Source organism: Pinus tabuliformis, chromosome 1_2 (assembly GCF_031772625.1).
Source record: "Pinus tabuliformis cultivar Carrire ecotype Pingquan chromosome 1_2, CPIR1, whole genome shotgun sequence".
NCBI classification, from domain to species: domain Eukaryota; kingdom Viridiplantae; phylum Streptophyta; class Pinopsida; order Pinales; family Pinaceae; genus Pinus; species Pinus tabuliformis.
This window is the reverse complement of record NC_142298.1, coordinates 1,074,128,969-1,074,141,903: the sequence shown is the minus strand read 5'-3', so window position 1 is coordinate 1,074,141,903 and position 12,935 is coordinate 1,074,128,969. Positions and strand designations below refer to the sequence as shown.

The following is a 12,935-nucleotide window of genomic DNA, read 5'->3' as shown; positions in this document are numbered from 1 at the left end:
AAACAGAGATGCCTCTTTTACAATGATCAAGGCTTATAGTACAAGACTATGGCCAAACTGTACATTTTGATTCAATGAGAAGTAAGCTCCTGGAATTAGTTAAAATGAATGTTGGTGAATCACCAAAGGATGACTAATCTAAAGGTGTGCAAAACGATATCAAGAGAAGGAAGGATCTGATTTCTTTTATCTAGAAGTTCCAGCTCATCTGAATAATATGCCCTCTTTCCCATTTCATGCCCTCTTTCCCATTTCATGGCAGCAAGAAGTTAACGTTTCCTCCATATAATTATGCAATCCCAATCATCAGTTTGGGAGTAATTATTGTATACTCTCTTTTGTTGGTTTGTGAATAGGAGTGTAAAATCCACAGAGAGAAAGGAACATGAGGAACAAGAAAAGTTCCTTAAAGGTCCAGGGAGTTTCCCTCTGGAGAGGCTGCTTGCAATCTTCCAATGCATCACAGCAGTGGCAAATGAAGAATTGGAAAATCTACAATCTGACAATATATTTGCAGCTGATGAAAATGGTTTGGAGCCCATGGCTGATTCTCTTATGCAACTCTCAATTCTTTGTAATATCAATCTTTTGTATAAAGGAACAAACTGTCCCCTAGAAGGTGTTGCTAGATATCGTTGCAACATCGATCAGGAACTTGCAATGAAGGTATGCCTCTTTTTGTTTATGATTTATCAATGTTTAGTGTTGTTACGTTGTATTGAAAATATCGACTAAAATCTTTTATCATCACTTTGGCTGTGGGAAATAGGAATTTTATTTTTAATCCATCTCTTATTTGTTTGTGATTGTAGATTGCGTGCAGTGTCAAATTTTTTTTGTCAAAATATCTCTATCGATGATAATGACCTTGACAAGGACCATTTCTAGATGTGTTGTTCAGTCGCCTGCTACAGAGGAAGTAAATCAGTTCAATGTTAAATGTGTGCCCTTCCAAATGAAATTAAGACCTGCCCTTCTTTTTTGATCACTAGGTGCCTCTCCTTTGTTCAACTGACATAGTGGGGGTTTCCTAGTACTTTGAGATAATGGGGACTCTCGCACGATAAGGTGATGAAGATGCAGGCTCCCTTTAGTTGAATATCAGGACGTCAATGACGGCAGTGAGCTTCTGGGGTTTCTATGGTATAGAAATTGGTTCAGATGTTGGCAGTTTTACCAGAACATTGCAAACCAAAACCACCCAAACAAAAAACCAAATGTATTTCCTACCGCAAACTTGTTGGCGAATCTATGGCACCCGAAGTTTTTAACAAACTTGATTGAGGCATGTTGGTCTGTGAGAAGTAGAGTAAGGGAAAGCGTGTGAAAAGAAAAATAGCGAAAGGGGCCAGCACCAAGTCTAAAGACTGGGTCTCTGTGTGCAAGAAGTAATAAGCCGAAGTTCCTAAATTTGTGTGCATCACGTTGATAAAGATAAAGCGACACCTGTTCTGTTGAGGACGACGAATCTTTAACAATGTCGTGAGGAGACCTCATAAAAGACTACATATTGACATAACAAGGAATCGAAAGGACCTGTGCTTGTAGAATAAAGGTAAAGAAAAAGTATACACGTCTGTAAATGTAATTTTTTTTGGATAACATGTTCATATGCTCTGCCCTGTAATGTATGGTTGTCACATTTGGTGATGCCCAAATAACCAGCGGTCGGTAGCTTTGTCAACTGCACAAAAGATGAACTTCTTGAATCTTCACTATCTTCTTTTTGGCTCTAGATCCAGCAACACTGTGTGGACCATTAACTCTTCTCCAAATTGATGGTGTGCATGTTTCAGATACTCAAACAAAATATCCGCCCAAACTCACTTCAACATTTCCTTTGCTAGTTTTGGCCCTATTTCCCATGTACAAATGAAGAAGATCCCCTACTTCTGGGATCTGCTAGTCTGAAAAAAGCCAAAGCAATAAACACGCCATCAAAGTATTTAAAACACCCACAGGTTAGATTATTTGACATGAATAAAGACAAATAAATTATTTTTTTCCTGAATGTACACCTGGGGTTGGAGAACAAAATCCTGACAATGATGGGAATTAAGGAAGATACTCTTCCTACCGTTTACTCTTCAGTAGCAAATGGAAGACATCTGCAAAAAATGGAAAGATGTTTTTGATAATATAAGAAAGAGGGTAGAAGTATGAACAAACAATTCCCTCTCCCTAGTAGGTAGAACTCTCCTCATTCGACCTGACATGTAAGGCATTCCGATTTATCAAAGCTCCAGTGTTCTGGCACCACAGAGAGTGATCAATGAAATAGAAGGCATCCTTCAACAATTCCCGTGATAAGGAACATCCAACGAGAAAAAATTGCACCTTTTAAATTAGTGATCGGTATCAAGCCCCATTTGAGCTGGAGGTGCAGGGATAAGAAAATTGGAGCAAATGAAGAAAGCCCTTTGTGCAAAAGTGTATTGAAGTGGCAAGTTGCAGCGCTTGCAAAGTCGACAACTCACGTTCAAAAACTCACATTCTCACCCTGTATTCTAGAATTCAATTAAAAAGAAAGTGTATTGGAGGCTATTAGTGGAAGGTGAGAAGCTTTGGATCGGAATCTTAAAAATTAATCTAGGTAACAAAAGCCTAACATCATTAGAAGGCCAATCCACTCTCCCTAAAGGGGCTCATCGATATAACATTATGAGCAGCAAACATTTAGTTGACATTGGACAATCATGTGTTTTGGGGTGTAAACAATGGGAAGAAGATAAAATTATGGGATGATGCATTGACATCAATACAGGGTCTACTCTGAGTTACCTTAGAAATGAAGAAATGTGGTTGAATTTATGCAACAGATTACAAGAAATGAAGAAATGTGGTTGAATTTATGCAACAGATTACAAGAATTTAGTAAAGTTACTCTGTATCTTGGTGAAAGTAAATTTGGTTTCAGTTTTCAGTTGCTTAGTTTTCAGTGATTCACTAAGTAGTTGGAGTGTTATTTAACATACCACTGTGAACATCCTCATTGGCATAAAGATCATGGTATAGTAACTTTGGTTTCAGTTTTCAGCTGCCTAGTTTTCAGTAATTCACCAAGTAATTGCAGTGTTATTTAACATACCACTGTGAACACCCTCATTGGCATAAAGATCATGGTATAGTAAATTTGGTTTCAGTTTTCAGTTGCCTAGTTTTCAGTAATTCACTAAGTAGTTGCAGTGTTATTTAACATACCACTGTGAAGTAAATTTGGTTTCAGTTTTCAGTAATCCACTAAGTAGTTGCAGTGTTATTTAACATACCACTGTGAACACCCTCATTGGCATAAAGATCATGGCATAGTGGGACTTATATGTCTTCATATCAAGGCTTCACCTCTTCATTAGTTGTTATTAGATTATAATTATATATGTCTTCATATCAAGGCTTCACCTCTTCATCAGTTGTTATTAGATTATAATTACAATTATTCTAGGTCTTTGCCCATTTACATTTACATGCCCATACAGAGGGATCACTAACATAATTAATTATAATAGCAACATCAATGGGAGTTAAGTGCTGGGGATTATACTCCCATACAAGAATCAATAACGTAATTAATTACAATTACAATGTCAACGTGGGTTAAGAGTTGGGGAACGGGATATTGCAATGTCAATGTGGGTTAAGAGCTGGGGACCGGGATATTACAGTGCTCGCTGAGGAACCAGTCAATCAGGTCTATTGCCTATATATGAAAATGACCTTTTAACTTTATGAAAGATATCCCTACGCCTTAAAATGTTAAGAAATGTATAAATTTACTGTATCTGTTTCGATTGCCCAAAATCTCATGAGAATACCTCGAGTGAACATACATGTCAAACTGCATCTATGAATCTAAGAAAATTGTGCCAAGCTAGAACAACTCACCTACAAATGTCATGAGGAGACCTCATAAAAGACTACATATTGACATAACAAGGAATCGAAAGGACCTGTGCTTGTAGAATAAAGGTAAAGAAAAAGTATACACGTCTGTAAATGTAATTTTTTTTTTGGATAACATGTTCATATGCTCTGCCCTGTAATGTATGGTTGTCACATTTGGTGATGCCCAAATAACTAGCGGTCGGTAGCTTTGTCAACTGCACAAAAGATGAACTTCTTGAATCTTCACTATCTTCTTTTTGGCTCTAGATCCAGCAACACTGTGTGGACCATTAACTCTTCTCCAAATTGATGGTGTGCATGTTTCAGATACTCAAACAAAATATCCGCCCAAACTCACGTGGACCATTAACTCTTCTCCAAATTGATGGTGTGCATGTTTCAGATACTCAAACAAAATATCCGCCCAAACTCACTTCAACATTTCCTTTGCTAGTTTTGGCCCTATTTCCCATGTACAAATGAAGAAGATCCCCTACTTCTGGGATCTGCTAGTCTAAAAAAAGCCAAAGCAATAGACACGCCATCAAAGTATTTAAAACACCCACAGGTCAGATTATTTGACATGAATAAAGACAAATAAATTATTTTTTTCCTGAATGTAAACCTGGGGCTGGAGAACAAAATCCTGACAATGATGGGAATTAAGGAAGATACTCTTCCTACCGTTTACTCTTCAGTAGAAAATGGAAGACATCTACAAAAAATGGAAAGATGTTTTTGATAATATAAGAAAGAGGGTAGAAGTATGAACAAACAATTCCCTCTCCCTAGTAGGTAGAACTCTCCTCATTCAACCTGACAATCAAGGAAGTCACAACTCACAGTGCCCTGGTATGGGAGGATAAGTGTTCCCATCAACCCCAATAGATATTTCAGATGACAAATTTATAACACAACAAATATAGCTGCATATCTTTCTTAAAATTTCCCACAATATGCAATAACAGAGCAGAAGCTCAGATATTTGGACACAAGTATACAACATAGCTATTATTTTGACCCATGAAACATATTTGTGAAGGGTCTGCTTCATGCATCACAAAGGCCTGCATAGGATAACTATCACTCTATAAATCAGCATCCATACAATATGCCAATTTTGACACATTCCAAAGCTGGTCTGGCATGCACCCCCTTTTGGTGCTTCAACAAAACTATCCAGCTGCAGCTTCACATTTAAGTTACTTTTCTACTAGTTTAATGCTGTAATGCCTTGGCATACAAAAAGATCAGAATTTTCAGGCACCCTTGGTAAGCCAAGGCTTAAATATACATACAGCAGTTAAGCTACTTGAGTACAGCCATAAGTCATCAATTGCATTCAAAGGCAGAGATACCCGGCCTTGATTTGGGAATATCATACACAAATCTCAGGTTCTGTTGCTGGAAATTCCCCAACACAGAGTGCCCAGAAGAACTGGGAGCAAAGGCAAAGCACATGACTCCATCATCAGCTGGGTAGAGTATGTGAACAGGGCTCAGACGAAGTTCTGCATCGTCTTTGGAATGCAAGGTAATGAGAGGAATATTGATATTAACGGCTGAAGAAACATGGAAACAAGTATCAAAGGGAGCAACCGAGAGGGCTGCTTGGAGACCAGGCAGGTTTTGGGTAAATGCATCCCTCAATCTCCCATATGCAGACTGCTCAAACCGAGAAATAACAGTGCCTGAATCGACCATGACAGTAGCAGAAATGGGAAGAAACTCATCGCCCACATTGATGCCTGTCATGCTCACAAAATACTGAGAAGGGCTGGATCTGGAAGCCACAAGAGGCGTGAATTGCACATCGTAGTCCAGTATGGCTGCCTCTCCGAAATGCCGAATTCCAGAAGGAATAGTGGAAGAAACACTGGGAAGACAATAAGAAAAAACTTGCCCAAACGCAACAGATGTCTGAGCTGGGAATCCTATAGAGCTTTTCCCTAAACACAGCAGCCCTGCAGCGCCATTGAAGAGACCTTTGTTGTCATGTCCACATCCAAAAGCGAAGTTGCTCACTGTCAGAAGGCTTGTATCGTCAGATCTCAGAGTTAATGTCTCGAGAGCAAAATCCCCCCTTGTGGTGGACTTGTCTCCATAAGAAACCCTATAATTGCAGGAGGAATTCAGGCATGAGTGGTTGAAGCTCTGGAGCTGCTGGCAAGTCGTGGAGTTGCAGGGCAAGGGCTTGTAGGTATTCGATCCCGCAAGCTGGAACAGAGAATCCTAGAAACAAAGACACGTTTCGTGTGCCGCGGTGGAAAAAAAGAGAACGCTACGCGAGACGGCCGCTCTGGTAGGAAGCAGAACGCTACGCGACCGTCATGCAGGGAAGAAACAAAGACACGTTTCGTGTGGCGCGGTGAAAAAAGACATTTTAAATTAAAAAAACATATTAAATCAACGGCTGAAAACACCCTAATCGTCTAACACAGAATCAATGGCTCAGGATCGCACACGTCACATTTTAGGGATGTCTTTCTCAGAGGGAACGCCTTACGGCGTAAATATATATGGTGAAATGGGGGTAAATATCCATAGGTAAGAATCTTGTTATATTGTATGTTTATTGTAAGTGTTAAGTTTTAATTTAAAAATGTTATAAAATTAAATAAAAAAATATATCTATTAAATTGTTTTTTGAAATGAGTTATGGTTTTTGGGTATGTGTTATTGAGGGATCAAATCTTTTTTCACTCTAGAAGATGTCTACATCTAAGGGATTTGATCTCTCACAAGTTAAGATGGATCTAGATTGATTTTATTATTAATTATAATTTTAGATATTAATTTTAAATTATTAGTTTTATTTTAAATGGTTCTAAACCGTTATCCTAAAAAATTGACATGATTTATTTGGAAGAGACTTGGTATTCAATAAAATAATTATACATCTAAGCGTGTCTATTTTGGAATATTGATTATTAAATTTTAATTTAATTGTAAATAATTAATAGATAGATGGTACGGATTTAAGTTCTATGGACATTCCATAGAAATATTTTACTCGGATAAATGGTTGAATTTAGCTCAAAAATAGTATTTTATTTTGCGTTTCAATGTAATTATAAAAAGGTTAAGTAAAGTCTTTCTGTAGAAATCACATAAGAGAAATTTTTGGATCGCATAAGTTTGAATACATAAATAAAAAAGGTTGTAAAATTAAATTAAAATAAAATTTATATAGAATATTTTGATTGTAAAATGAGCTATGGTTTTATGGACATGTAGCGTTGATAAGTTATGGTATTGGTGCATGGTATTGTAAGAAAATCTATTTATAAGTTAACAAATTTCATAGTAAAGTGGAGGGTGAATCTCCATAGTTAAAAACCAACTATTTAATTTAGGCATAGTCTAAGTTATAGACAAAATAGTCCTTTTCAAGGGAATTGAGCAATACAATTTCAAGCAAGATTGTGATTTTTTGGTTTTTAATATACATTTTTGAATGCTTAATTAAATTCAACACCTTGAAAAACCACTCGGGCACTTCAATTTTGTAAATTAAACATCTTAAACTCAATTTTTAAAAAATATCTACTAAATTTTAATTAAAACTTATAAAAAAAACTACCTTACCTTTAATTTATATAACTACACTAATATATTAATAACTAATTTAAAAAACTATTAACTTTAAAAACAAATTACCTTTGGAAAAGCTCACTTAATAACCTCTTGAAAAAAATTAAAACGAATATGAATGCAAAGTGACATATTCAAATTCCCCTATTACTTAGGGGCATGGACATAGGCATCTTACCTAAAATTATAATAAAAACACTTAGAATTGGTGTCAAAATGCTAGCATACGTTTATCTCATATAATAATAATAATAATAATAACAATTAGAATCGGTGTAAAATTAATAAAAATCCAATCCGATTATCCATTTGAAAATTATTTTCAATATATATATTATCAACAATGGTAAAAGACCAGAAATCCAGCTCACACTTCAAAGATTATTTCACCAAAACAAATAAAGCTAGATTACTTTTTATAATTTATGCCGTAAAGAGCGGGCGGACCGTTATATCAGGGGATCGTTTTGTGGACTTGTATGGTTTTATATAACTCGTGCGGGAGGGCTGGATCCTAAAAGTGGAGCGCACTGAGGAGAGCTGTGGAGGGCCTGCGATTTTTTTTTTTCGCGGAGAGCTGTGAAGGGTCTGAGATTTTTTTCGCTGGAGAAAGAAATATTTTAACCATGGAACCAGAAATCTGGCAAAGGCTCCCAGAGGTGTTGTTGCATATGATTTTAGCGAAGCTTCCCATTAGGGTTCTGGGCAAAATGAGGGCTGTGTGCAAACAGTGGAAAGATCTACTGTCTTCTCGTGATGCCTTCGAAGGGCTTGTTCCAAATTGGTCGCTTTGTTCTTTTCTGATTCAGATCCATTGGGATACCAAAGATGACGGAGAATTTTGGGTTATAGAAGGATGCAGTACTGGTTCACACATTTACAAAGTGCCTTTGCTCAATTGCATCGTTTTGAATAGTAGCAAGAACATCGTGTGTTGTGATGAAGGAGGGAATCCGTGGGCTCTTTCCATAGGAATTCCTGGTACCACCAATTGGAGACACCTACCTCGTCCTCCTATACCTGCCTGCCACTTCGAACACTTCAACTACTTCAATGGAATGGTTTTCGACTCTTCCACAAGGCGTTGCACTGTCCTTCTAGGTTTTTCTTTGTTAAACCACCAATTGCAAGGTGTTAATAGAAGAATGATGGAGATGTGTATTTATGATTCAGAATCCAACGCGTGGACTCAACATTCCACCATGGTCCCAGATCATCTCTGTCCTTTTGGTAAGGGTATTTTTTGTCAAGGAAAATTTTACTGGAGGGCTGTCACGCTGGATACCCGTATCTTCATTGCAGCCTTTAATATTGCTGACGGAATCTGGACAGAATTCCCAGTGCCCCAGGGATGGCACGGGTGGATTTATCCAGAAGATCTTGCTGAATATGATGGCCATTTCATGCTAGTGGATAGACGGGTTGCTGGTTTTATTCGCATGTGGAAGTTGAATGAAGCGGGAGGATATGAAATATGGCGTGAGTTTCGCGTCAGTGGTTTGTCAAAAGAATACTTTCCGTCATTTCCTATGGTGACCGTGAACAACAGTGGCTTTATCGTGGTAGTTGATTGCAGATTAAATATGTCGATATTCAGCTCTACCGGAAATTCGATCGTCCATAGATTGGAATTACCAGGACATAGCAAGTCTCGAGCACGGTCAGTTCGAGGGTTTGCATCAGCTTTCGAATCTTCCAACCTGATGTGGCCTTAGTAAATCTTCTCAAACACCAGTTCGAGGGTTTGAATCAGCTGATGTGCCCTTAGTAATTCTTTTGGAGGATAACAATTACTTTGTTCAAATATAGCGATTAGGGTTCACCCCAAAACAGAGAATAAGTGATAGTCGAATTCAATTAGAGAGGTTTATTTTCTGTGGTTCACTGTGAAGAATGATTTGCAAGTATTTTGATAGTTAAATAAATTTGGATGGCATAAGAATGGTTAAATAAATTTTGATTGGATAGTAACTGACTTAATTCTGATATTGATAAGAATATAGGAATAGTGATTAATTTGGGTTGTAAAAGAGAATCTGCGGATATATTTATTGTTAAATAAATTTAAATTTAGTTGAGATAGTTATTGTTAAATAATTTTGGATTTGATAGGAATAGTGATTGAGAAATGAATTCTTATAATGATAGCAATAGTGATTGATTCAGATTGAATAGAAACACTGATTGAGTCATTAATTCTTTGGTATTTGAGATGTAATTTTTTATATTGAACTCCAGTTTTGAGACTTTTTATTCAAATTATTAAATTTTACTGACAATTTTCTGGCTGCCATACTAATAAATTTAATGCATTTTGACTTTTATTATTTTTAGAAATAAAATAAAATAATATAATATATCAATTTTTTAAGATGAATAATTTCAATTTTTTTGTTTAATCAGAATATGAATTCAAATGAGAATGAGATAACTATAGTTACAACTTTACTTCTCTTTAACTAGAACTCAACTTTTTTAACTCTACAAACTCTCTCCAAAACATGTCACATGTCACTCTAATCACTTTTCTCCACCTCTAGCAAATGATATCACAGCAGAAACATTTGGAGACCAGACTATGCATTCAATCGAAAGCAATAAAAATTGTACAAACTCTCTCCAAAACATGTCCCCTGTCACTCTAATCACTTTTCTCCACCTCTCTAGCAAATGATATCACACCAGAAACATTGGAAGACCAGACTATGCATTCAATGGAGAGCAATAAAAATTGCTTAAAGATGATGTATATATATTCAAAGATAACTTGCATCATTAAGCAAGTCGTCTTAGGTATTGATGATGTTAACCATACTTGTTGATTCGGTGAAAGAAAGATTTGGTCAAAATGTCAAGCAATGAAGCAACTAGCTTTTATTTTTAAACTAGCTTGTCAACATCAAACTAGCTTCTATTTTCCCTGTGATCAATATAATTTACCCATCAATTTATGACTTGGTATTCATGATCAGATGCTTCTGGATTCCATTAGAGTATGAACATCTCTATTGTATCGAATGCATTGTATGGTTGGGATTTAGCCGTCAAGCGGAAGGTATTCATGATTAGATGCTTTTCGATTCAACGTATGAACATTTATATCGTATATGATTAGATTATGAAAAAAAAATATTTAATGCATTGTATGGTTGGGAGTATTAAGGAGAAGAACGATTTAATTAAATATTTGATAATTTTTTATTAAAATATTTATTTTGAAATGATAATAAAAGTGGTAGAATTAAAAGGTTCAATATAAACCAGATTAAGGTTTGAAAATAGTGTTTTAGAGTTTTATTATTTAATTTGATTAAATTTATCTGTTAATTTAAATGAGCAATTTAACATTATAACACAATTATATTGAATAAACATAATAAGCATTTTTTCATAGCTAATTCTCTTAAGACATTTTTATATAATCATCTTTAAGTGTATATATTGATTATGAAAACAATAATAAGTGGTTAAATTAATTTAAAAAAACAATTTTCTTTATATCAAAATGGAAACTTTATATGTATTATTTTTGTATAAATAAATTTAATATTTTACTAAACTACTAACTTACTTACATTACATACATCTTCCTTATATTAAGTTGTAGAGTTGCTCAATAAAAATTCTTTCTTATTAGATTTCTATCTTTCTTTCCCCTTATTATCATATTCTTATTAATATTATTTAATCTTCTCATTAACTTTATTGTATTAATTTGAAATGCATAAAATGGAGATGGAACACTTCTTTGGTAGCTTAGTAAAATGTTAACATTATTTATACAAGATCATATTTGTAACGAATTCCATCTTTCACATAAAGAAAATACATTTTCTGTTAATTTAATGATTTATTACTCTTTAATTAATCAATATATACACCTAAAGATGATTCTATAGAGATGTTTTAGAGATCATTACTTATTGAATGTTGATCACAATTATTATGTATATTCAATATGATTGTGTTAACATGTTAAATTGATTACTTAAATTAATAAATTCAAAGTGAATAAAAATGTGCTCCAAATGCAATTGTCAAACTTAAAATTTCCTATTTAAATAAATAGTGACATTAGTTACTTTGTTTATATTTAACTTTTTAATTCTACCACTCTACATCCGAGTATGGGGTAGATTTCATGTAAAAATGTAAGTATATTTCATGTAAAAATGTAAATTCTACCTGTTATCACCCCAAAAAACTCTCCTAGGTTGTATCTCGGAGATGCTCGGGAACATTACAAACTCAACACCATGTTGGAAATGGATGAATGGAAGGAATGATGCTTGTTCAAGCCAGATAACCACTTCTACTATGATTAACTTCATACATGCGTGAACACCCCAGACTACAAGGCTTTAGACCACCAATTACTCACAGTTTAAGGATTGAGTGAATACGGAGAATACTGACCACACCAGATGCACAGGGCACTGTGATGGTCGGCTGCAACCAGTAAAAAGGTCTACAAATCTATTTCCTAATGCACCGACAGGATGATAGCTCTCTAGCATTAAATAAACAGAAACCTGCATGACACATTCAATGATACATACTAGACTTTAACGCAGAGGTGGGATGATAGCCCCTCAAATGCTAAATATCAAGAGTGCATAAAAATTGCATAACAGGCACAACCTAGAAGAGAGTAGAAATGGAAAGTGAGAAATTAACAACAAAAGAAGCTTGTATTAGTTGAAAATGCCGACGAGATGTTGTAAGTAACAAAGCAGTTACAGTCTCCAGAAGTTGAACCTTACATCAAACAACAACCATCCACCATCTCCCCGTTTACATCTTGTTTGTGGGTATATATAGAGTTTCAATAGAAAGATGTTCTGCTACTAGGCGTGGAGGGGTCATAATGGACCGCCGACCATTTTAACTCTCTGATGGAGTCTCTACTACAATTTGCTTGCTTCAATGAATGAATTTGACGTTCACTGATGCTCGGTTGTCCTTCTTGAGCAGGTGGAGTGTAGTATGGAAGAAGTTCCATAACTAGTAAATGCTGTGATCTGGTCGAGGCTGGTCCTTTCCTTCTCGACCATCCTATTTATTGAATGCGGTGGTTGAATATTAACTGCACGGAGTGCTGAATACTAGCCACCTTCTTCCTTTAGATGCACGGGATAGGCTATGGATGAGCTGACTGCATGGTGGAACGGATATCAGCCGTTGGATCAAGTGAATGGACGACAGATATCTGTTGGCGAGAAGAATCGAGCGATCAAAATCACTGGGTGACGGGTGGCTGATGAGATGGGGCGAAAACCGCTATGATTGCAAGTTAATGTGCGGTTATCTTATGGGCGCGGGGGGTTAAATTTAGATGGGATAGTTATTGTTAAATAATTTTGGATTTGATAGGAATAGTGATTAATTTGGGTTGCAAAGGAGAATCTGCAGATATATTTATTGTTAAATAAATTTAAATTTAGATGGGATAGTTATTG

The 12,935-nt window shown here is 35.7% G+C and overlaps 1 protein-coding gene and 1 pseudogene across 1 annotated transcript; one reads left to right on the top strand and one right to left on the bottom strand.

Annotated features, from left to right (window-relative positions):
* Positions 1 to 5,214: 5,214 nt before the first annotated feature.
* Positions 5,215 to 6,214, bottom strand: LOC149209854 (aspartyl protease family protein 2 pseudogene; annotated as a pseudogene).
* A 1,888-nt stretch (positions 6,215 to 8,102) lies between these two features.
* Positions 8,103 to 9,191, top strand: LOC149209853 (F-box protein At5g49610-like). The gene has a single exon (XM_089398772.1). It carries the CDS (start codon positions 8,103 to 8,105, stop codon positions 9,189 to 9,191), a length of 1,089 nt encoding a protein of 362 aa, XP_089254898.1.
* The last annotated feature ends 3,744 nt before the right edge of the window (positions 9,192 to 12,935 follow it).

Excerpts from the sequence above, each read along its gene's own strand:
- LOC149209853 (XM_089398772.1), top strand. The coding sequence starts at position 8,103 with ATGGAACCAGAAATCTGGCAAAGGCTCCCAGAGGTGTTGTTGCATATG.